General features: G+C 36.7%; 1 protein-coding gene across 2 annotated transcripts in view; it reads right to left on the bottom strand.

Moving 5' to 3' along the window:
* Positions 1-4,820: 4,820 nt before the first annotated feature.
* The window catches only part of LOC125666125 (kinesin heavy chain-like), a 50,657-nt gene continuing 30,117 nt past the window's right edge, over positions 4,821-25,360 (bottom strand). For both annotated transcript variants that reach the window (XM_056151376.1, XM_056151377.1), the window contains exons 17-26: positions 25,169-25,360; positions 22,017-22,134; positions 19,409-19,595; positions 18,282-18,444; positions 17,553-17,624; positions 16,734-16,850; positions 14,986-15,122; positions 14,163-14,248; positions 13,494-13,626; positions 4,821-10,428 (exon numbers count right to left, since the gene is read on the bottom strand). In XM_056151376.1, the coding sequence (XP_056007351.1) occupies positions 13,505-13,626; positions 14,163-14,248; positions 14,986-15,122; positions 16,734-16,850; positions 17,553-17,624; positions 18,282-18,444; positions 19,409-19,595; positions 22,017-22,134; positions 25,169-25,360 (1,194 nt within the window). In that variant the 3' untranslated portion in view covers positions 4,821-10,428; positions 13,494-13,504. The remainder of the gene's footprint in view (positions 10,429-13,493; positions 13,627-14,162; positions 14,249-14,985; positions 15,123-16,733; positions 16,851-17,552; positions 17,625-18,281; positions 18,445-19,408; positions 19,596-22,016; positions 22,135-25,168) is intronic.

Below are 25,360 nucleotides of genomic sequence, written 5' to 3'. Positions count from 1 at the left end.
TTTTTTAAAACAATACAAATGAAAAATTATACTATACATTTAATATCAAAGAATTATTCATTACAAATTTACTGATTCTCGGGTCTTTCTGGCAAACTCGCATACTTCAAAATCACGTGATTGCTGTGTGTAAATTCAGAATAAAATGGTGTTCCGGCAGTACTTAAAACGCTCCTATCTATGGAAAGAAATAAAATGTGACGTGGATATTTTTCTAGACTTCTGATACACCAAAACAGTTACACTTTGTTTCTAAAGCCATAAGTTATATTAGGTGTCTTCTTTTATTTGTTGCATGCCTACTAGAGACAAAATAAAAACCTATTTCAATGCAAAAGAAAATCTGATAACATTATGTGAAAATCAGTGGGAAAATCCCTGCTATTTCCAAAATTAAACAACGCGTTCCTATGTCTCACCATTGATCCTGTATTTACAGCATTCAGTTGAAAGGTGCAGAAACCAACAGAAAATGTATTCTGTTAAAGTATTTCAGGGTAAACAACCTTACCTTCAAACCATTCCGCCATTTTTACTACATCCACTCACATCTCATAACCAGCGCGGATACAAGGGTGTGTGTATTGTTGTCCTTGAGATCATGATGTAAACCATCTTGAATCTACACTATGTGAGGATGCTTACATACTAAATTAGGGCCTCCGTGGCCGAGTGGTTAGAGCATCGCGCTCAAAATCACACGGCCTCTCACCTCTGGTCGGCGCGGGTTCGAATCCCGCTCGCGCCTGTTAGTGAGAAAGTTTCCCAGTTTACTTTCGGAAGGTCAGTGGTCTCTTCCCAGGTACACTGTATCTGGGTTCTCTCATCCAAAACTGGGTGCCACCAGATAACTGAAAAATGGTTGGGTGTGGTCCAAAGCAATCAAATCAATCAATCAATACATACTAACTTGATAAATTGTACCGGTTTATTCTCAAGATTTTCTAATTAACAAGATTACTACGCGTAGCCATGTGTACCCCGCGCGGCAGAGTTCAAGCGCAAAAGTCCCTTAAAACTCTTGTAAATTTGTAGATTCAAAATCGCGGTGTAATATGATCAACTGCATATTGTGACTAAAACCTGCACAATTTGAACAAAACCCATACTGTGGTGTTGGGAGGTGTTGATGGAGTTGCGTCCACAGAGTGTTCCTATAGACATAGTGTAGCATGTACAAAATCAATCAAGTCCCATAACTCCTGTGTCGAATCAAAATTCCGGCACAATATGATCAACTACATATGGTGACTGACAATCCGACAAAATTTAAACAAAATCTGTTGAGCGGTTTGGGAGGAGTTACTATAGTGATTGATCGAGTGTATACTGTTTAATGTCCCATTTAAGAATCTTACATATGGAGACATCGCTATTGCCGGTGAAGGGCTGTACAATTTAGGCCTATGCTCAGCGCTTACAGCCTTTGGGCAGGAAGGAATATTTATCGTGCCACACCTGCTGTGATACGGGTCCTCGGTTTTTGCGGTCTCATCCAAAGGACCGCGTCCCATTTAGTCGCCTCTTACAAGAAGCAAGGGGTATTGAGAACATATTCTAACCCGGATCCCCACGTTCCTATAGTGTAGCATATGTTCAAATTCAACAAAGTCCCATAACTCCTGTGGAATTTGTTGAATCAAAATGGCGGCATAATATGATCAACTTTATATGGTGACTAACAATCCTGCAAAAAAAAAAAAAAAAAAAAAAAAAAAAAAATCCTTAGAGCGTTTTCGTCGGAGTTGCGTCCACAGTGTTCTTATAGAGTAGCATGTACAAATTCAACAGTCCCATAACTCAAAATACTAAATATGGTGACTAACAATTCTACAAAATTTTAACAAAATCTGTTGAGCAGTTTCCGAGGAGTTGCGTCCACAAAGTCCAGAGTGACGGACGGACATACGGACACCGGTATTTCTATGTTCCCTTCCACGTTGCGAAGGGCCACAAAAATATCCCAATAGATGTGTATTCCCATGTAAAACTCTTACCTTTATCGCTGCCCATTTCTTTCGGTTCTCTAGTTCAGTAGTTCTTGAGAACTTGGGAGACACCCATCCTAATTTCACCATTTCTTAATCACATTCTCCTTAAGAAGGAGCAAGGCACATTCCTTCATTTGAACAAACATGAATCCCATTTACCTTAAGATACTTTGTAGCAGTTTGGCTGAAATTGGAAACAACAAAGGACACAGCGTCGGTAGATCAATCAGAAAAGCTCAACGCGTTAAGGAGGTTTACAACACCGTCATAATGGCGGACCTCCTTATAAAACATAAATAGAAATAGAAATATCAGCAATATCTGTCTATTCCGTTTAGATTGAATTGCATGTACATAACTGAGTAGTTCAGTAGGTTACACATGCAAGGTGAAGATAACGAACAGTGATCAATCTCATAACTCCTATAAGCAATACAAAATAGAAAATTGGGCAAACACGGACCCCTGGACACACCAGAGGTGGGATCAGGTGCCTAGGAGGAGTAAGCATCCCCTGTTGACCGGTCACACCCGCCGTGAGTCCTATATCCTGATCAGGTAAACGGAGTTATCCGCAGTCAAAATTAGTGTGCCAAGAACGGCTTAACAATCGGTATGAAACACGTCAGACAGCATTTGACCCAATGATAAGTTGTATTGACGAACTAGATCGTTATAACGACCATAGAATTTGCGAAATGCTGACTTCAATCGAGACTGTTGAAACCCCTGTACCATCAACGTGTTTGTAAGTAGCTTACCTCGATTTCAAAACTGACTATACGCAGAACAAGCTCTTGCTAATCGAATCAGTTGAGATCTAGATAAACACCACATGCAGGTGATAATGGAATATTGCTACATAAATATCATGGGAAGTTGACGATGGAGAAGCTTACACATGTAGCGTTTCGACTGCTGAACTAAAGATAGCAAGTTCGAGTCCAACAAGGTTTTCAATTTTCCCCACAGATTGCTTTCTACCAAAACTGTTTTTTTCCCCCCACTAAATAAAGTAAATATTAAAAAATTTCAATTTCAAAATATTGTACATGTCCTCCATTTTTCATCCATAACAAATTTCTCTGGTGTAGTATCCCTCTATAAAAAAATTTGGGGGTAAACAGTTAAGAGGAACACCGCTGTGTATGAATATAAAGCCAAAGTATTGAATTTGCATATCAATATGGAAATCCTCGGGGTTCTAATTCGACACCAATAACTACCCTAGATTCTACTCCTGACTGAGGGTTAATGTAATTACTGCCCTAGATTTTAACCCTGACTGAGAGTCAATGTAATTACTGTCCTAGATTATACCCCTGACTGAGGGTCAATGCAATTACTGTCCTAGATTATATCCCTGACTGAGGGTCAATGTAATTACTGCCCTTGATTCTACCCCTGACTGAGGGTCAATGCAATTAAAACAAGAGGTACTGTGAGCAATGCTCACTAAGAATACCCCCCGCTTACCCCAATCTCCCAAAGAGTGTTGGTAATAAGTAAAACTTCAGTATTATGATCCAAAAGGTATCTAGGAACACAGCATCTCCGTGAGATGAAAAAAGCCATTAAAGAATTCAAATGGAAACCATATTGCTACTTCGATGTCCAGTGCACGTGACCTTTGGACCCCAAAATCGATAGGGAACATATTCATCTCATGGGTAGTCCATATGTATGATATGGTGACTGTAGGTGGAAAGGATAACGCTTTAGAGCCCGGAAATCATACTGCTACTTCGATGTCCAGTGTGCTTGACCTTTTGACCCCAAAATCGATAGGGAACATCTTCATCCCATGGGTAGTCCATATGTATGATATGGTGACTGTTGGTGGAAAGGATAACGCTAGAGCCCGGAAACCATATTGCTACTTCGATGTCCAGTGCACTTGACCTTTTGACCCCAAAATCGATAGGGAACATCTTCATCCCATGGGTAGTCCATATGTATGATATGGTGACTGTAGGTGAAAGGATAACGCTTTAGAGCCTGGAAACCATATTGCTACTTCGATGTCCAGTGCGCTTGACCTTTTGACCCCAAAATCGATAGGGAACATCTTCATCCCATGGGTAGTCCATATATATGATATGGTGACGGTAGGTGGAAAGGATAATGCTTTAGAGCCCGGAAACCATTGCGTCTACAGACGGACAACCCGATTCCAGTATACCCCCCCCCCTCCCCACAACTTGTTGCGGGGGGTATAATAATTTTGATTGATTGCATCTTGTTTAACGTCTCTCTCGAGAATTTCACCAAGACCGGTGATGGGCTTAAAATTTAAGCCTTTGCTCGGCGTTTCGGGCCATTGAGCAGTGAGGGTTCTTTAGCATACCACACATAAAGTGGCAATCTCTGAGGACCTGTGACAGTCACACCTGATGCCGAGCGTTTGGCGATGGAACTGTCACTACTTGTTTTAAAGGCGATTCGAATCCCGGCCTTCCGCATGCGGGGCGAACGTTCTAACCACTAGACCACGTCGGCGGTCAGTTTAAATAAGAGGGCTTTTAATACATCCTAACGAAGTATTCAGATGGTGGACCCTCTTCTGCTCCTCCTAAATATCTACTGCCCAATAGATTACCCGAATGAAAGATATCACTGGTCCACTTTTTTAAATATCAAAATCTGGAGGCGGCGATGCAAACTACAAAGACACAGATAGTGTAATATTCGAATCTTGCGCACAATAGTTGCGTGGAGGTTCTTACAAAGGAGTGGAGTCCTAGTTCTCTGTCGAAATCACTACAGGTCGGCAGCTGGTGTTGATACGCCAAACATTCTCCTGGAAGACCCAACTAAACAAAGACCATATGACATTTTCGTGAATAATTTAATGTTCTTTTGCAAAGAAATTTACATCAGGTTCAACACAAAAACGACTGGCAAGCAGAAATCAAAACCACCATGTATTACAAATCGCAAGTCACGTGACTGCAGTTATTACTCAGATTTGACAGTTACATGTTCATAGTTAGAAATATACAGTCAATATCAATAAATATACAATCAATATTAATAAAAACATGTAGGCGTGGTTCATTAACATGCATCAACTCGATACTGGCCGCGAATTGACTATTCATGTTACGACATTCCATTGAGAGCGAAACAAAACGCCAAAACAAGTTTTACACCGAGCGGTGACAAAATATGCAATGCGACCCATTACAACGAAAAACTGTCACCTCAATCCCAATCACTTATCAAATATATATATGTGTGTGTAATGAGGTCCAAAAGTAGTCTTATATGAAGGTTTATTTACAGTTTTGTAATATCCAGTGAAAAGCGTTTCTAATTCTGATTGAACTACACTGCATGTAATGATGAAGGCGGTCTTACAACTACACTGGAGGAACAATCACTAAACTGCTAATGTATCAATCAATTTATTGAAATCGGAAGTACATTTCACAAAAAAAAGTCACATAACATTGTTCACAAAATGTCGGCCAAAAAAAAAAAAAAAACCCAACTAAATACAAGAAACATCTGTTACTGTGACTTATAAAAAGCTATGAGGTGTCTGTTGTGCATCAAATAAAAGTGTGTGCTACACACACAAACATTCTGCCCAAGTACTATGTCTATAAACATTATTTCCTAGTACCAACACATTAAAGCAGATCCCATTTTATCCGAATGACTCTGCAAGCTCTCCTGAGAATCTTGAATTATTGCACAAACCAGTCAACATATAGTGATATTACAACGGCACTAGTCCACAATATCTACATAATGACAACACACTTATAGTGCTGGGAATCTGATCTTGATGATTTTTAAAAAAGCATAATTCATTATGTCCAATTGTGTTTTCTATAATTTGTTAAATACAGATATTCATTGTAAGTACTTCTTCATTAATGCGGGGTTCTTGGTATTCATGTCCTACTACAGTGTATAATTACAAACAAAGTACCTCGCTACTATCTCAGTATGTTAGAAATTCATCACCAGCAGGTTATATCTGTTTTACTGTATATTGTCTATTTCATTATAAGTAATAAGTCATTATAACTATTTATTGCCCGTTTCATTATAAACAAGCAATTCATTATAATTGTGCATTGCTTACTTCAATAAAACGCAGCAGAGTACGTTTATGGCCTACTTTACTGTAAGCTGTATAATAACTATAAGCAATATTTGATCAATAAAACACAGGAATTCATTAAGAGTAGGTATATTTTCCCCCCTGTTTTACTGTATAATAATTATAAGCAGTATTCATTAAGCGTGCATTACAGTATATTGTGATTTGTTACAAGCAGAAATTCATTATAAAAGGGTTTCTCATCTCTCTGCTTTAATGCAATTTGCCTGTTTCATTATAAGCCGTAATTCGTTATATGGGGATTTATTATAACAATATTTTACTGTACATTAACATACGGTCATATTGTCGATAGAAGTAAAAAGCAGTGACTGTCATCAAATTTATCATATCAGATGTGGATTGCAGACACATACATATAACAAACATCGCCACAAATCTGTAGCAGTACAAACATCGCCACAAATCTGTAGCAGTACAAACATCGCCACAAAGCTAATGTCAATAAACTGCTGGACACAGGTAAGCTCCTTAAGCATTGTTAAGTTCAATGTTAAGAGATGGAAAGTCTTGCTATACTGTAAACAAAGTTTTGCTATACTGTAAACAAAGTCTAGCGCTACACTGTAAACAAAGTATTGCTATACTGTAAACAAATTCTTAATGATGTCACATTTTGTAATATACAGTAATAATTAATTTTTGTAATATACAGTAATAATTAATGATGTCACTTTCTAATAATATACAGCAATAATTAATGATGTCACTTTATAGTAAGCTACAGCGATAATTAATGTCACTTTCTAGTAAGCTATCTCAATAATTAAAGTCACTTTCTAGTAAGCTATATCAATAATTAATGTCACTTTCTAGTAAGCTATATCAATAATTAATGTCACTTTCTAGTTATGTAGTGTGTACATGTATATAGGACACATCCTTCATATAGCTGGAGAGAATTTGAAATTTACAAAATGACACAAATTTAAAAGTTCTTAACTATAAACAATACACAAAGCGGCTCACTGATAGTCATTTAAGAGACACCTGACAAATTAGAAAATGAAGGAAGTTTTCAACCATCACCCTTGAACTGAAAAATCAAACTATGTGAATATTTCTGCATACATTTTTACAAATACATGCATGTGATGTGTGTGTGTGTAAAAAGCTATACTTGTTTCCATCATATTTATTTTTTTATGCAGTATCTACAAGACAAACTTAGTAGCATCGTTTGATATTTACAAGGCAAATTATCAGAACACAATTTTCCTTCTACATACACAAAATGAAAGACTTCACCGTGCCAATACACGTGGAAGAAGTTGCAACTTCAAATAATTTAAAACAAAAAACATAAAACGCCTCACCAAGGCAATGAACACTTATTTTTATACACACAGTACATCTCCTTAAAAAAAGAAAATACCCCCAACATTTCATTTTGTTCAGATTTCTGTTTCTTAGTAAGTGGACCATATCTACAAAAAAATTAATTTCCTAGCATGGGTTCATGAAGCTATTGATTTACATGCCAAGTTCAAATACAAACTGTGATCTTTCTCTGATAGACTTTCTCATTATCAGTGGTAGATTTAAAACTTATCACAGAAAGAAGTCATTATCATGTGCTGTTAACACCCCCACTGCCAGAAACTTTGCTATCTTGGGTTGTAAACCTCTCTCCTTTAGAATTTTCTGACCCCCCCCCCCCCCCACCCAGGAGACTGCAGTACAGGCTAAATATAAACCTGTATCAGCAAATACTCTTATCCAGAGCAGTCCTGTTTGTACGCCTCCAATATACATCACTGTCACTAGTGAACTACATGTACAGGGATTTCTACTCTTATCCAGAGCAGTCCTGTTTGTACGCCTCCCATATACATCACTGTCACTAGTGAATTACATGTACAGGGATTTCTTATGACTTCAGACTCTGGCTACAGAGACACACAACAGTGAGACATTTAGGGCTGTTAACAATCTTCACAGAAAGACCAGACTTACCTCATCTTGGGAAATCCTAGATTTGAAATGATTTTAACAAACCTACACAGTTGTAAGGAGAAGACAACGAAACAGTGATCAATCTCATAACTCCTATAAATGTCAAAAGACATTTCAAAATTAGGCGACAAATATCTGCACCAGGTCAAACTATGTTTTGAGAGGACATCAACAATCAAGATGTCTGTTACATCAATCAATATAAAATGATGCCACTCCTGTACAACACTGCAATGACTGCATTCGAATTGAATTGAATTTAATTAATGGTTGTAGCCCCTTTAAACATCTGACCACCTCTGTAACACTTGAGCATTTCTCTTACCACAGCCAAATGTTCCCCCTAAAGGGCGTTCTGGGTCAACATTTGTGGACAGTTCCTTCCCCTCGGATTAATCTCCCCTTTCCTTTAACAGAGCCAGAGCCGTATTATTTCCACCATTAACTACATTGTAAAGTGAAATGCCCCTCAAGTTATAACTTCTTTTACTAGTTCTCATTTTTAGCACACAAAAAATAAAAAATAAAAATCCAATCCTGCATGTACAGTATGACCAAATTTTAACGTTGAGAGTGACTATTATTTCAAACAAAGTATTGTAGTGGTTATCTTTTGTCTCAGAGGGGCATTGGACCTTAATAAATCTTTGATTGTTAACTTGTCTTATAATATTGACATCATAATCAGTCAATATACACTGAGTTACTAAGATACTGACATCATTATCAGTCAATATCGATTCTGTTACTATCTTGGAAAGCTCTATTTCCGGAAAGAAAAGCTTGAGGAAAAATTGACCACATTATCTGGGCTACGCTGTCGACTGTATGCAGTTATCTGGTAACCATGGAAACCTACACACCAATTTAAATACAGATTTTTCTTCTCGAAAACACATGCAATGATAGGAATGTGAATTTACTAGCAGGGAAACCAAAACAAAGAGAACTCCCTTTTGTGTATTTGAACACCCATCCACCCCTTTCAGCATTTCTATAACCCATGTTAGTAGTGCTCACATTCACCAGTCTTCCCTTTAACCCCCCCCCCCCCCCCCCCCCCCCCCCCAACAGACCATGTACATTACATGCTTAATATCAACTTCAACTTCACTTCTGGTTTTCATACACTGACAAAGCACATCCACCTGACACCCAACATCATTGACTTTCTTATCTTGTTTTTGGATTCAAATCTCACAGAAAACAACTTCCTCACTCCAGTATTTAAATGCTGTCCTCTCACAATGATTACACAAATTCCTATATTGCTTAACCCTTTCTACAATATAAACCATCAGATCCAAAAGACTTTTACACTTCAACACTGCACTCCTCTGGCAATGGTTTAGCATTTCTCAATTGATTTATCATATTCCTCAAATTCTGGATGCAAGACAAATCACAACTCTGCATCATTATCAGAAAAAGCTAATTTTCCAATTCATTCTCATCAACCAACTTCTATACTTTTTCCTTACACTGAAATACATATATGCGAACTGAAAATTGTGAATAGAGAATTCAGTTTTGTAAATACAAGCTCATACCTTTTTAGATGGACAAATCCAAACTGGATTAATGTAAAGAACGCCAGTGTTATGCTTGTTGATTCCTATAAATGACTTGTCTTTGTGAAGTCAGCCCCGACCGAGTCCTGTGTAGCCAGAGTATGAAATCAATCTTTGTTTGGGAGTGTGAAATGAAATCTTTATTTGGGAATGTGAAATTAAATCTTTGTTAGGGAGTGTGAAATCAAATCTTTATTTGGGAGTGCGAAATCGAATCTCAGTTTGGGAGTGTGAAATGAAATCTCTGTTTGAGGTCTGAAATATATCCATTTGGGAACCTTTTAACAGTGTGTAATTTTATCGGATTGTAAAACCAGATTTTAAAATTTACATTTTGTGATAGTTCATGTAATTGATGACCCCCCCCCCCCCTTCCCCAATTTTTTCCACAACTAAAACAACAAGGACAATAGTTTCTTGAAACTGAGGTCAGAAGTTGGGATCTAAGTAGAACAGTCAGGATTCCTTACACCAAAGCACTAGGTCTGATTACCTGTAAACTATACCCAGCTATCTAACGAGACTAATGTCAAATTTCTCTACACAACAATCAACTTCTTTTTCTTATTGACATAATGGCTTCATAATGAATCTACTATAAGCTATACAATCATGCATTTCATCTGTACTAAATGGATGACCTTTGACCTCTGGTCGGCATGCTATGAAGTCTAAGCAAGAAGACTCAGTTTTTTCCCTTTGAAAGAAGTCAATGTTTGTTCAAAATGGAATAATCTCCTCTTCAAAAGGCTTGTAAACAAAACACAGTGAACATCTGGAAAAAAAAATTACAAAAATTATACCATCTATATAGTTAACTCCTTGATCTATTTAAGGAGGTATGCTACACCAGAGAAATTTGATGTAGATGAAAAGTGGAGGATATGTACAACAATAATTTGAAGTTAAAATTTTTCAAATTTACTTTATTTTGTCAAAAAATACAGTTTTAGTAGAAGATAATCGTAAAAATTTTTAAAACCCCTACTGATCTCGAACCTGCGACCTACAGTTCAGCAGTCAGTATGTTAACCTACTGAGCTACTCGGCTAAGTATTTAAATTGAAAAGAAAAAGTGAAATATTGCTGATATTAATTTTTTTCCTCCATGTTTTTAAAGGAAGCCAGCCATTATATTATGATGATGTAGAGTACCTCCTTAAATCACTGACATAGTAAAATATAATTCATATTTCATAAATTCCATCGTAAAAACTCCGCAATGAAATTTCTAAATCTCTTATGTAAAAAAAAAAAACAGCAAAAAAAACCAATTGTTATGTACACTGTATAGTTCTTGTTTCACAATTAAATTTCACAGGTAAAGTGACACAATTTGATAGGATCATTTGACGCAATCAATATTCTTTATATCGTATAGACTGAGTTGACATTAAATCATGCCACATGACGTTCTAGGGATGATGTCACAATATATTTTGCTCCTGTTTTCATTTTCGTGCTACAGTAATATCATAAAATTCACATTTTCTTTAGAATTACTCACTACGTTACATAAAATTAATATTTTCTTTAGAATTATTTATTATGTTACATAAAATTCATATTTTCTTTAGAATTATTTATTATGTTACATAAAATTCATATTTTCTTTAGAATTATTTACTATGTTACATAAAATTAAATTCATTTTACATCTAATCATAGGCAATGAAAACAATTTCTACTCATCTTAAATGATACTATGGGAAACTTTATACTTGTTTCTGAATCGTTTTGCTATTGATAAAGCATAAATTAACCCAACCCCTTTTATATCCTATAAAAATTACTTTCATTCTTGAATTAAACTTCAAATCACACATTTATAAGTGATAACAGAAATTTTGCTTTGTGTAATATCCACACAATGTGAGGTAAAGAATGTAGACTCATGAAATTTATTTAATCTTGTCAACATAAATATCATTTTAATATTTATCTAACCTTGTCATCATAACTATCATTTTAATATTTATCTAACCTTGTCAACATAAATATCATTTTAATATTTATCTAACCTTGTCATCATAACTTTCATTTTAATATTTATCTAACCTTGTCAACATAAATATCATTTTAATATTTATCTAACCTTGTCAACATAAATATCATTTTAATTATAATATATATGCACATAATTTTGAGGAATACACGTATCAACACTTCGCCGCAAGTTACGTCCCTTTGCGGGGTCAGCCAAAGGTCAATCGGTGAAAAACCCAGTTTTCCTTCTTTACCTTACCAAATGTAAGATGTTATTACTTTGAATTTTAGCCAATTACCAAGTTTTCATACAAGTTAATGGGTTGCCCCAATCTGGGGCATATTGTAGTTGACTGCAATTGATGGAAAAATAACAGATGTTAAAGCTACAGATAGGAAAATTACAAAGGCCAACGTAGGGAAATACGATTTTTATCCGGGAGATGGCGGACAAGGGACGTAACTTTCGCGAAGTGTTGATACGTGTATTCCTTTCTTACATTAACATAACAAAGCAAAATATTTAGTTCTTAGAGGGGGTGGTAAGTGGTATGGTCTCCGGTTATAAAAGCCTGTTTGAAGCAGGCACATTGATCTTGAAAAACACATAGCAAGTGTGTAACATGGATATTTAACACACAGCACGGGTGTAACATGGATATTTAACACACAGCACGGGTGTAACATGGACATCTAACACACAGCACGGGTGTAACATGGATTTCTAACACACAGCACGGGTGTAACATGGATATAACACACAGCACGGGTGTAACATGGACATCTAACACACAGCATGGGTGTAACATGGATATCTAACACACAGCACGGGTGTAACATGGATATTTAACACACAGCACGGGTGTAACATGGACATCTAACACACAGCACGGGTGTAACATGGATTTCTAACACACAGCACGGGTGTAACATGGATATAACACACAGCACGGGTGTAACATGGACATCTAACACACAGCATGGGTGTAACATGGATATCTAACACACAGCACGGGTGTAACATGGACATCTAACACACAGCACGGGTGTAACATGGATATCTAATACACAGCACGGGTGTAACATGGACATCTAATACACAGCATGGGTGTAACATGGATATCTAATACACAGCACGGGTGTAACGTGGACATCTAACACACAGCACGGGTGTAACATGGATTTCTAACACACAGCAAGGGTGTAACATGGATATAACACACAGCACGGGTGTAACATGGATTTCTAACACACAGCACGGGTGTAACGTGGATATATAAGTAGTGTAGAAAACGATTCACAGGATCATAATTAAATCTGCCTGTCAACAAAACATAGTTTACTCTGCCTGTCAATAAAACACAAGTTATATATTGAATGAGCCCCCTTCTACTTTGTCCCTAACAGCAATCTCAAATTCACATCTACACATTATCAATACAAATAAGCTTTCTCAAAAACGACAACAGAAATCCTCATTCAATACTAGTAACTCAGCTAATGTTAACCCACAGATTTCAGCCACTCTCACTTTGTTTTTTGGGTCACACATTATGGAATATGGCAGGTGGTTAGTCTCGTATTCTGAAATGGCCTATTCATCTCAGAAGCATATGCAAGTAATGAACAACCCTTTTAAAAACTTCACAGGAATATGAAACGATGCAATACGTGATTAAATCTAACGAGAAAGTTAACCCTTCTGGCTTTGATCATGTGACTGCCTTACTTCATAACCCAGTGAAGTTTTTAAGACGCTTATTGGTTTCTTAAGTAATACTCTAAGTCTGGGACTCTGATTTTATGATACTTAGATTAATGGTATTTGGTACGGTGATTTTAAATCCCACTTACATTAGTTCGGCCTAGGACTCTGTCTCCATTTTCGGCCGGATAGGGGCGGGGCCATTGACTCCTCCCCCTCCCCCACGGATGCCTGTAGTCCCCGGCGATGCTGCTGGAGTGTGACCGGCTCGGATGGGTTTCGCTGTAAGGTGAAAAAAAATCACACTATAAAATAATTTCTAAAGAACCTAGCACAAGGAGCCTGGAGTGAGATAAGTCTCCTTAGTACTACGGTAACATTACAGAACTATGTACATAATAACTGTCATTCTGTGACATCCCCAACCCCTCCCCCGTATAAAACTCAAAATTTTAAAAGACTAAATCTTCTTTAAAATTATAAAAGAGATCATTGCATACAATACAGTCTCACATAATTTCACATATTTCATTATCTATATTTCGTATCAGAAGTGAAACAAAATTTCATTCTACTTAGATGTAGATAAAATACATATTTTTGAGAATATTTATTATCCAGAAAACACGGAGTACAGTGAATAACAAAGACAATAATTTTAACATCATAAACATGTACAGTATGTATACTCAAGGGTTTTACTGGCCTGTTTATAGCTCCAATCCAAAGATCACCAATATTTTCACAATTAATGACATGTTAATACCTCAATAACATAATGAAATGGTACATAACATATAGTAATAACATGAACTCACCGATCTGGGCATGTGCAGCGTGACCCCGGCGAGCCAGGTTCTTCTGTCTCACTGCCTCCTTAATTCTGTCCACCTCATGTTGATATCTGTCAATGTTCCAATACAATAATGATATCTGTCAATGTTCCAATACAATAATGATACCTGTCAATGTTCCAATACAGTAATGATACCTGTCAATGTTCCAATACAATAATGATATCTGTCAATGTTCCAATACAGTAATGATATCTGTCAATGTTCCAATACAATAATGATATCTGTCAATGTTCCAATACAGTAATGATATCTGTCAATGTTCCAATACAGTAATGATATCTGTCAATGTTCCAATACAGTAATGATATCTGTCAATGTTCCATTACAATAATGATATCTGTCAATGTTCCAATACAGTAATGATATCTGTCAATGTTCCAATACAATAGTGATTTCTTCAAAATAATTATAATATTAACTATGATATCTGTTAATTTATGATAATCCTTGTTATCCTGCAAGCTGCATACAATTTTAATTTTACCTCATTCCTAACCTTTTCCAGTTTCAGTTATTTTAGCCGCAACTTCTCACCTATTCTTGTCTCCTAGTCATTTTAGTATACCCATAATTCCTTCCCCTTTCTATCCCAAACAGAAAATTCACCCATAATTCCTTACCTCTTCTTGTCTCAAACAAAATTCACCCATAATTCCTTACCTCTTCCTGTCTCAAACAGACAATTTACCCATAACTCCTTGCCTCTTCTTGTCTCAAACAGAATTCACCCATAATTCCTTACCTCTTCCTGTCTCAAACAGACAATTCACCCACAATTCCTTACCTCTTCCTGTCTCTCATGGCCCCCTCTTTAGCTTCCTTTAGAGCTGTTTCTAAGGACTTGGTCCTCTCCATCGTCGCTCTCAGCCTTTTCTCCAGCTTAGGAAGCTCACAACGCAGGTCAGCGTTATCACGGACCAGCTGAAATCAAAGGTCATCAGTGGCTATTACTTCCATGCGGGATTTACACCCAATGACTAAATCCAATGTTGATACACTTCCACTCCTTCATAAACACTTCACTATACTTCCATCCACTATCTTATATTAATATAAATCTTCTGTTACTTTTTACTCTAGTTATTTACTAGGGGTGAAACCAAACTCCCCGTCGAGGCCTCATTACATCACCTACAAATAGACCTCTCCTATGTGACGCAGCACAATATACAGATTTGTATATTGTGAGTCCACGATTATCACGCAGGCAAATAACACTAAAGAAGTAGTTCGCAGTTAAACGTTTGAAGATATTGATATTAAGAGCATTAATATAAAAGTATGGATTTTATTTTAAACATAAAATGATCAAAAGATCATTAAAAAGTAGGGAGACTGTTCAAATTATTGTGTAAAGTAATGAACTTGATGTTTACGTTCTTGTTTTGAAAGTTGTTTACGTTTGACGTTATGTTTTTTCGTTATTCTACAGTGACATCACACAGTATACACGGCCTAAGAAATCGCTATCCCATAATGCCTAAGTGGAAGAGTTTGGTTTGTGAGCAAACAAACTCTGGTGGAAGTCTGGTGGTGAAACGATGCATCGCGATGCGACCGAATCGCGATGTAGTGGTCTCAATTCGATGTTCAGTTAATTCAGGGTCTGTTTCGGTTTGATACGGTTCTAAAATTATAGCACACATTGCTCTTGATAACATGGTTTCTGATTAGCCAATGGAATTGAAAATCGCCCAATCAACATACAAGTAAACTTTGCTGTATCAAAATGGACGCTGTCGAGTTGAAAAATGCACCCCTAATGTTTAAATCCTGGGTATGGCGACATTTCGGCTTTAGGACAAGTGATAAGAGTGTTGCTCTATGTTAAACGGTTTTACATTATGTAGAATTTATTTGCAGAGAGCAATAAATACAACGAAACATAAAAAAAGCTTAGCATTATAAAGAATTTGGTACATGCTATTGTATTGAATCGAAAATCATCGAATTGAGACTAAAGTATCGAAAATCAAATCGAGAAGGTACTGTATCGTTTCACCCCTATTATTTACCAGATGTGGATAGCCATGTTGGGATTTTCAACCACCTCTAACACATTCTTCATACAACTCAATTTGTCCCATGTCTGAAACTTAACACTAACTTTCCATCACTTCTTAATAACTTTTCATCATTTCTAAAAAAAATTTTTTTATCACATTTTGCAAACATTCTATCACTTGTTACAAACTTTTTATCACTTTTTACACATTTTTCATCACTTTTTACAAACTTTTTTCAGCACTTCTTACAAACTTTTCATCACTTTTTACAAACTTTTCATCACTTTTTACAAATTTTTCATCACTTTTTACAAACTTTTCTCATCACTTCTTACAAGTTTTTCATCAATTTTTACAAATTTTTCAGCACTTCTTACAAACTTTTTTCAACACTTCTTACAAACTTTTGATCACTTTTTCATTTCTCACCTGAAATATCAACATTACCTTTCCTTTCCCAACCATCTCTAACTGTCCTACCCTTCTATGACCTCTGACCCTAAGTTGACCTATGAACTGTTCTTACCTGTTTATGAACTTTGGTCAGTTGCTCTAGGTTGTTTTCTAGGAATGATATTTTCTGTTTCTGTGCCATGCTTCCTCCTATGTCGTCATCATCCTCATCATCCTTCTTATTGGCTGACTGTAACAAAATAAATATAATAGGCCTTCTTATTGGCTGACTCTAACAAAATAATTGTAATAGGCCTTCTTATTGGCTGACTGTAACAAAATAAATGTAATAGGCCTTCTTAATGGCTGACTGTAACAAAATAAATGTAATAGGCCTTCTTATTGGCTGACTGTAACAGAATAAACGTAATAGGCCTTCTTATTGGCTGACTGTAACAAGATAAATGTAATAGGCCTTCTTATTGGCTTAGTGTATTAAAATAATGTAATACTATGGATATTTTATTGGCAGATTATCACAAAACATATTTGACAGACTTCCCACTGGCTGACTGTAATAACACACTCATCTGTCATTATCAATGGTTGCCTTTATTATTTTTTCCCCATAAAAATCTATGAATTCTGATTAAATTTTTACCAAAGTTTAACACAGTCAATTTTCAAGTTAACTTTTCAATTACAATATTTTTGTACACTTCATTTTCAACTTAAAATCCTATCTATTACTCCTCCTTAATAACACACAGAATGGACAATGCCAGACAATCCTCCATAATTATACACAGAATGGACAATGCCAGACAATTCTCCTTAATTATACACAGAATGGACAATGTCCAACAAACCTCCTTAATTATACACAGAATGGACAATGTCTGACAAACCTCCTTAATTCTACGCCATTTTATGATCGTTGAGTTGTACTGACCTTCTTCACTCTATTCTGTAAATCTTGTACAAACAATTTGCGTAAGTTGTGCAAGGTCTGTAACTCTTTAGCCTGAAAAAGGAAAATGAAAACTTGTGTGATTGTCATAAACAAATTCATTAAGTTTCCTATTTTTCTATTCGTAAATTTTCCCCTATTCATAACTTGTGTACCTAAACTTGTTGAAAGGCCCCGAAACTTGTCAAAGGACCTGAGATGCAGGGCCTGAGGTGCTCTTCTGCTTGTTCATGATGAACGATTCTTAGTGACACCTCTCATGGTCTTCCTACCTATATCTCCTTGTTGTATTGATTTGCTCATAATGATCAATCTTTAGCTGCCAACTTTTGTGGTTAACTTACCACTGTCTCCTCCAGGACTTTGAGGTCCTGCATCACCTACTCACCACCATGTATCTATAGCAACAGCCCCTATAATTTACTGACAACTTTTGAGGTCCTGCGTCACCTACTCACAACCATGTAGCTATAGCAACAGCTCCTATAGTTTACTTGTCTCCTCGAGGCCTTTGAGGTCCTGCTTTGCCTGCTCACAGTGAGCTTGTGTTGTTTACTTAATACTGTCTCCTCGAGGCCTTTGAGGTCCTACTTTGCCTGCTCACAGCGATCTATTTGTAGTGACAGTTCCTATAGTTTACTTACCCATCTCCTCGAGGCCTTTTGAGGTCCTGCTTTGCCTGCTCATGGTGAGCTCCTGTAATTTACTTACCACTGTCTCCTCGAGGCCTTTGAGGTCCTGCTTTGCCTGCTCACGGCGATCTATTTGTAATGACAGCTCCTGTAGTTTCTGTGATTTTTCAGTCTCCTCTGTCTTCAATTTGTCATAATCAGCCTGAAGTTTCTCCAAAGCCAAACTCAGTTTTTGGTTTGTACTATAAAATAAGGTTGAAGTTTTAAATGATTCTTCATAATATCCACATCTAAAATTCTTTGACAATACTTCTAAAATACTACAAACATTATATGAATATGTTACATATAAACACTTTTTGCGGCTTCATTTGCTAAGGTCAAGGTCCATAACTCTTTCAAAAATAGGTCAGTAAAGCCAAAACTCAAACTTGGTATGAAACACATTAATGCAACAAGTTCATGTATAAATTTTCAATTTAATAGCTGCAAGGATAGCCAAAATAAAGTCAGGAAAAGCATTTGAATGCACACACAGGCCACTATAGGGCACCTGCCTGTCGCAAGACCCCATGAGACCAAGTGAAACCAAACAAGCTTCAGTCTTCAACATCACCTCTAATGGTTAATGAGATACAGACTCTTTGAGCTGTCTATGAGATACATACTCTGAGCTGGTCTATGAGATATATACTCTTTGAGCTGGTCTATGAGATACATACTCTTTGAGCTGTTTACGAGATACATACTCTGAGCTGTTCTATGAGATACAGACTCTGAGCTGTTCTATGAGATACAGACTCTGAGCTGTTCTATGAGATACAGACTCTGAGCTGGTGTATCAGATACATACTGTGTCTTTGAGCTGGTCTATGAGATACATACTCTTTGAGCTGTCTATGAGATACATACTCTGAGCTGTTCTATGAGATACAGACTCTGAGCTGTTCTATGAGATACATACTCTGAGCTGTTCTATGAGATACATACTCTGAGCTGTTCTATGAGATACAGACTCTGAGCTGTTCTATGAGATACAGACTCTGAGCTGTTCTATGAGATACAGACTCTGAGCTGTTCTATGAGATACAGACTCTGAGCTGTTCTATGAGATACAGACTCTGAGCTGGTGTATCAGATACATACTGTGTCTATGAGCTGGTCTATGAGATACACAATCTTTGAGCTGTTTTATGAGATACGTACTCTTTGAGCTGGTCAATGAGACTCTGTTTGTCGGCCACCTCCTCGCGGAGCTCAGCGAGATTCTTGGCGTGTTGCTCTCTGTGTTGTTCCATTTGTTTCTCCAGAGATTCCTTCATGGCTGAAATATTCTGGACACGGTCTGATGCCTCCTTCTCACGCTCCGAGACAGAGCTCAAGTGCATTTTCTCTGTTCACAAGAAAAAAAACCCAATACATAATCAAAGGCCTGAAATGCTTGTGCTACATACATCACATGGAAATGAAAGATAAAAATCAAAGGCCTGAAAGGTTTGGAACATGCATTTATTCACGCCTTTGATTCTTTACTTGCATTTCTAAACACATTAAGTTTTCTCCAAATCAAGATTCAACATATCAATAGCAATACATTTTCATAACACTCTTAGTGTGCAAAAATGTAAATTAAACAAAGTTGAATATTGTATTACAAAAAATATTTTAAAATCAATGAAAACTCTATCATCTCAAATCAATTCATAACAAGAGGCCCAAGGGCCTAGAATCGCTCTTCTGATAAATTGTACAACCCCACCATTTCTATTCTTAGCCTCTTAGTATTCTAAATCTTTAGTTAAATCCTAAGAATTCAAAAAAGTAGGTCAATGTGACCTACTTTTTGGTTTACACATTTTGAGAACCCAAGAAATATCAACTGACAAAGTTTGATGATTTTAAGCCAATTAGTATCTGAATATTGAAATATAGCTGTCAAATTCCAATTGTAGGTCATGGTGACCTACTTTTTGGTCAGCGAACTCCGAACATGAAAGACCCATCAACTGACAAAGTTTGATGACTGTAGGTCAAATAGTATCTGAAATATATAAATATAGGTGTCCAATTCCAAAAGTACTTTTTGGTCGAAACCCTTCGAACATGCAAGACCCATCAACTGACAAAGCTTGATGACTGTAGGTCAAATAGTATCTGAAATATATAAATATAGGTGTCCAATTCCAAAAGTAGGTCAAGGTGACCTGCTTTTTGGTCGACACACTCCGTAGACTCAAGATGCATCAACTGCCAAAGTTTGATGATTGTAGGTCAATTAGTGACTGAAATATATAAATATAACTGTCAAATGCCAAAAGTAGGTCACGGTGACCTACTTTTTGGTCGACACAAACCGAAGACTGAAGACGCATCAACTGACAAAGTTTGATGATCCTAGGTTTTATAGTGCCCAAAATATGCATCTAAAATTGAAAATGTGAAATTTGAATATCTGTAAAATTCAAAAAGTAGGTCACTGTGACCTACTTTTTTATAAATATGTTTCAAGGCCTCAAGATGCATCAACTTACAAGATTTGATGATTCTAAACCTCTTGGTATTTGAAATAACAACTTAAAATATATCTATAAATGATAAGCCATAAAATTCAGAAAGTAGGTCACGGTGACCTATTTTTCAGTTGACGCATTTCAAGGTCCCATGATCCACCAACTGACAAGTTTTGATGATCATAGGCTTCAAAGTGTCCAAGATATGCATCAAAATTAATTTTAAAATAAATACCTGCAAAATTCAAAAAGTAGGTCACCGTGACCTACTTTTGAGACAACTTGACACAAGGTCCTAAGATGCATCAATTGTCAAAATTTGATGATCCTAGTCCTTATAATGACTAAAATATCTAAGATTTAAGGAATTTAAAAAATTTATAAATTTAGGTCAACTTTGAAGTGACCTTGAGACCACACCCTTTGCCCCAGGGTAATGCCTTGAACAATTTTTAATCTACAACATATCCTCATCCTTATGTGTAAGTTTGGTGATAATCTGCCCTGTGGTTCTTGAGAAGATTTTTTAGCAACCACTACTTTTGTTTGTATTTTCCTGATTATCTCCCCTTGTTAAAGGGTCACATCCCTCTATTTAGTATGTATGAAAGCCCTTGGGCCAATGATACCCTGTAACAAATTTGAAAAAAATTGGCCAAGGGGTTCTTGAGTTATAGACCTTTTTCTAAAAAGTTTACGCACACCGCACAAATGGCCATAGCATTAGCTCTTTGAGCCTTTGGCTCAGAAGAGCTAAAAAAGAGCTCTGTTATAAGATTCCTTCCTTCCTGTGAAGATCTGACATAGGATTCCCCCTAACACATCCGTACCTTCAATCTTCAACATCTCCACCTGATTGTTAAGTGATTATCTCCACCTGATCGTTAAGCGATTATCTCCACCTGATCGTTAAGCGATTATCTCCACCTGATTGTTAAGTGATTATCTCAACCTGATCATTAAGTGATTACCCCTAACACATCCGTACCTTCCATCTTCAACATTTCCACCTGATCGTTAAGTGACTATCTCCACCTGATTGTTAAGTGATTATCTCCACCTGATCGTTAAGCGATTATCTCCACCTGATCGTTACGCGATTATCTCCACCTGATTGTTAAGTGATTATCTCTACCTGATTGTTAAGTGATTATCTCCACCTGATCATTAAGTGATTACCCCTAACACATCCGTACCTTCCATCTTCAACATCTCCACCTGATCGTTAAGCGATTATCTCCACCTGATCGTTAAGTGATTATCTCTACCTGATCATTAAGCGATTGCCACTAACACATTCGTACCTTCCATCTTCAACATCTCCACCTGATCGTTGAGATTGTCGACATTCTCCTGCAGCTGCTTCTTCTTGCTGTCAATGTCTTTTATTGTCTCATTGAGTGTCGACATCTTGGCTTCATACTGCAGACAAGAAAACACAGATGAATGTCTCCCATACTTCGCAGTTCTCCCTCATGAACTACTATACATATATACTTGTAAATCTAGCAGTTTGAACACATACTTAACTACAGAAGACCATGTCTCTAATATCTTGGATTATATGCTTATCAGAGGAGATGATCAGTTTGAAAGCCTTACAAAGGATAATATGTTTCGAATTCAAAAGGAGACATATATTGGTTTCTAAGATCTAAACCCAATTATTTCTTTCTATTATTTTTCAACCAATTATTTCTTTTGACACTACTCACTAAAATAATATCTAAATTACTGATTTAGGGGCAAGATCAAATGGTTGATGCTGGATAAATCTTGATTCAAATAGTTGGGAGGGGGGGGGGGGTTAAATTTCATTAATGTCTGTTGTGTGCCTTTGATCACATGATATTACATCATTAGTTTTTGTTGTTGTTGAAAAAATAAACTTCTTTATGTCATTGAAAGTGAGATACAGAAACTGAGCATTAATTTTGTGAATAAGCAGAATAAAAAGAAATGTTTCAGAAACACATTTGCCTCCTCCTTCTCCCACTGTGGCAATATTAAAAAGGGTCAACTTCAAATTCCAATCATCTGTAATGAGGTTTGATAGTGAAAAATATGAATTAATTCACTAATTAGGACCAACCACAATACTAAGTCTTATCTCTCAAGTTTCTGTCAACTGAGTCATGACCTTGATCTTGGGATTTGAAAACCAACAAGGTCATCTAATCTTTTGGGGGTACCAAGTTTGATGTCCGTCATCAAAGGGTTCACAAGATACTGAGCAGACAATAACTTACCATGTCCAGTTTGACCCCTAACCTTCATTCAACCTTCTGACCTCAAAATCAACAATGAACATCTACTTCTTAGGCAGAACCAGTGTATCAATATTGATGTCTGTCAAGAAAGGGTTCTCAAGATACTGAGCAAACAATAACTTACCATGTCCAGTTTGACCCTTGACCTGCCTAAGAATTAACAGAGGTCATCTAAACCTTAGATAGAACTAGTGTAGCAAAGGGTTCTTCAGACATTGCGCAGACAATATCTTCCTTTGTCTAAAGTAGAGTGACCCTAGACTGTGAGGACAAAATCTTCTCCTGTCTAAAGTATATTGACCCTTGACTGTTTGCAGACAATATCTTCCATAAGACTGTATGTCCTCAAAATCAGTAGGTGTAATCTACTTTATAGAGAAAACCAGTATTACAAGTTTGATGTCTGTCAAGCAAAGGGGTTCTTATCTCACACGGAGCAGATATTTCCTCTACTAACCCACAGGTGCAAACCAATATGCTCCTTTATTTGGGGAGGGGGGAATCAACAATCATATTTAGATTTTAAAAGAAGGGGGGGGGGGGGGGGAGGGAGGGGGAGGGGGGTCTTTAGTTTTTAGTACGACATCGATTTTTATCTTGTCCCTTCATTTATTTATGTCAACCCAACAATCTATTTATATTTGAACCAACAATTGTCGTCATATGGCACAGCTGAATAGCAACCCCATTGATAAGAGAGGCATTGGTTTGACCAATGTCGAACAAACAAACTGCACATTACTACAGAGATTGTCAGATTGTAAGATACCCAGTCAATATAACTGTTGTATGGTCAGCATGTAAGCTACCCAGTCAATATAACTGTTGCGTGGTCAGCTTGTTAGATTGTAAGCTACCCAGTCGATATAACTGTGGTATGGTCAGCTTATTAGATTGTAAACTACACAGTCAATATAACTGTTGTATAGTCAGCTTATTAGATTGTAAACTACACAGTCAATATAACTGTGGTATGGTCAGCTTATTAGATTGTAAGCTACCCAGTCGATATAACTGTGGTATGGTCAGCTTGTCAGATTGTAAGCTACTCAAGTCAATATAACTGTTGTATGGTCAGCTTGTTAGATTGTAAGCTACCCAGTCAATATAACTGTTGTATGGTCAGCTTGTTAAATTGTAAACTACCCAGTCGATATAACTGTTGTATAGTCAGATTGTAAACTACCCAGTCGATATAACTGTTGTATGGTCAGCTTGTTAAATTGTAAACTACACAGTCAATATAAATAACTGTTGTATAGTCAGCTTGTTAAATGGTAAACTACCCAGTTGATATAACTGTTGTATAATCAGCTTGTCAGATTGTAAACTACACAGTCAATATAAATAACTGTTGTATAGTCAGCTTGTTAAATGGTAAACTACCCAGTCAATATAACTGTTGTATAGTCAGCATGTAAGCTACCCAGTCAATATAACTGTTGTATAGTCAGCTTGTCAGATTGTAAGCTACCCAGTTAATATAACTGTTGTATGGTCAGCTTGTCAGATTGTAAACTACCCAGTTGATATAACTGTTGTATAGTCAGCTTGTCAGATTGTAAACTACACAGTCAATATAAATAACTGTTGTATAGTCAGCTTGTTAAATGGTAAACTACCCAGTCAATATAACTGTTGTATAGTCAGCATGTAAGCTACCCAGTCAATATAACTGTTGTATAGTCAGCATGTAAGCTACCCAGTCAATATAACTGTTGTATGGTCAGCTTGTCAGATTGTAAACTACCCAGTCAATATAACTGTTGTATAGTCAGCTTGTTAGATTGTAAGCTACCCAGTCAATATAACTGTTGTATGGTCAGTTTGTCAGATTGTAAACTACCCAGTCAATATAACTGTTGTATAGTCAGCTTGTCAGATTGTAAGCTACCCAGTCAATATAACTGTTGTATGGTCAGCTTGTCAGATTGTAAACTACCCAGTCAATATAACTGTTATATAGTCAGCTTGTCAGGTTGTAAACTACACAGTCAATATAACTGTGGTATGGTCAGGTTGTAAACTACCCAGTCAATATAAATAACTGTTGTATAGTCAGCTTGTCAGATTGTAAACTAGTCAATATAACTGTGGTATGTCAGCTTGTCAGGTTGTAAACTACCCAGTCAATATAACTGTTGTATGGTCAGCTTGTTAAATTGTAAACTACCCAGTCGATATACCTGTTGTATGGTCAGCTTGCAGTCACTGAGATCTTTCACGGCGTGGCCAAGCTTCTCCTTGACCTCAGTCTCGGTCACTTCTAGCTGCTGCGACCGCGATACTATAGTCTTAATGTCACTCTTTATCTTGGTGATGTAAATGCGGGCCACTGTGTAATCCTCCTCCATTTTGTCTGTAGTAACTCCGCTAAA

The sequence above is a fragment of the Ostrea edulis genome, chromosome 10, assembly GCF_947568905.1.
Source record: "Ostrea edulis chromosome 10, xbOstEdul1.1, whole genome shotgun sequence".
NCBI lineage: Eukaryota > Metazoa > Mollusca > Bivalvia > Ostreida > Ostreidae > Ostrea > Ostrea edulis.
Note: the sequence above shows the minus strand (reverse complement) of the source record. Positions and strands in the feature narration are given on the sequence as shown.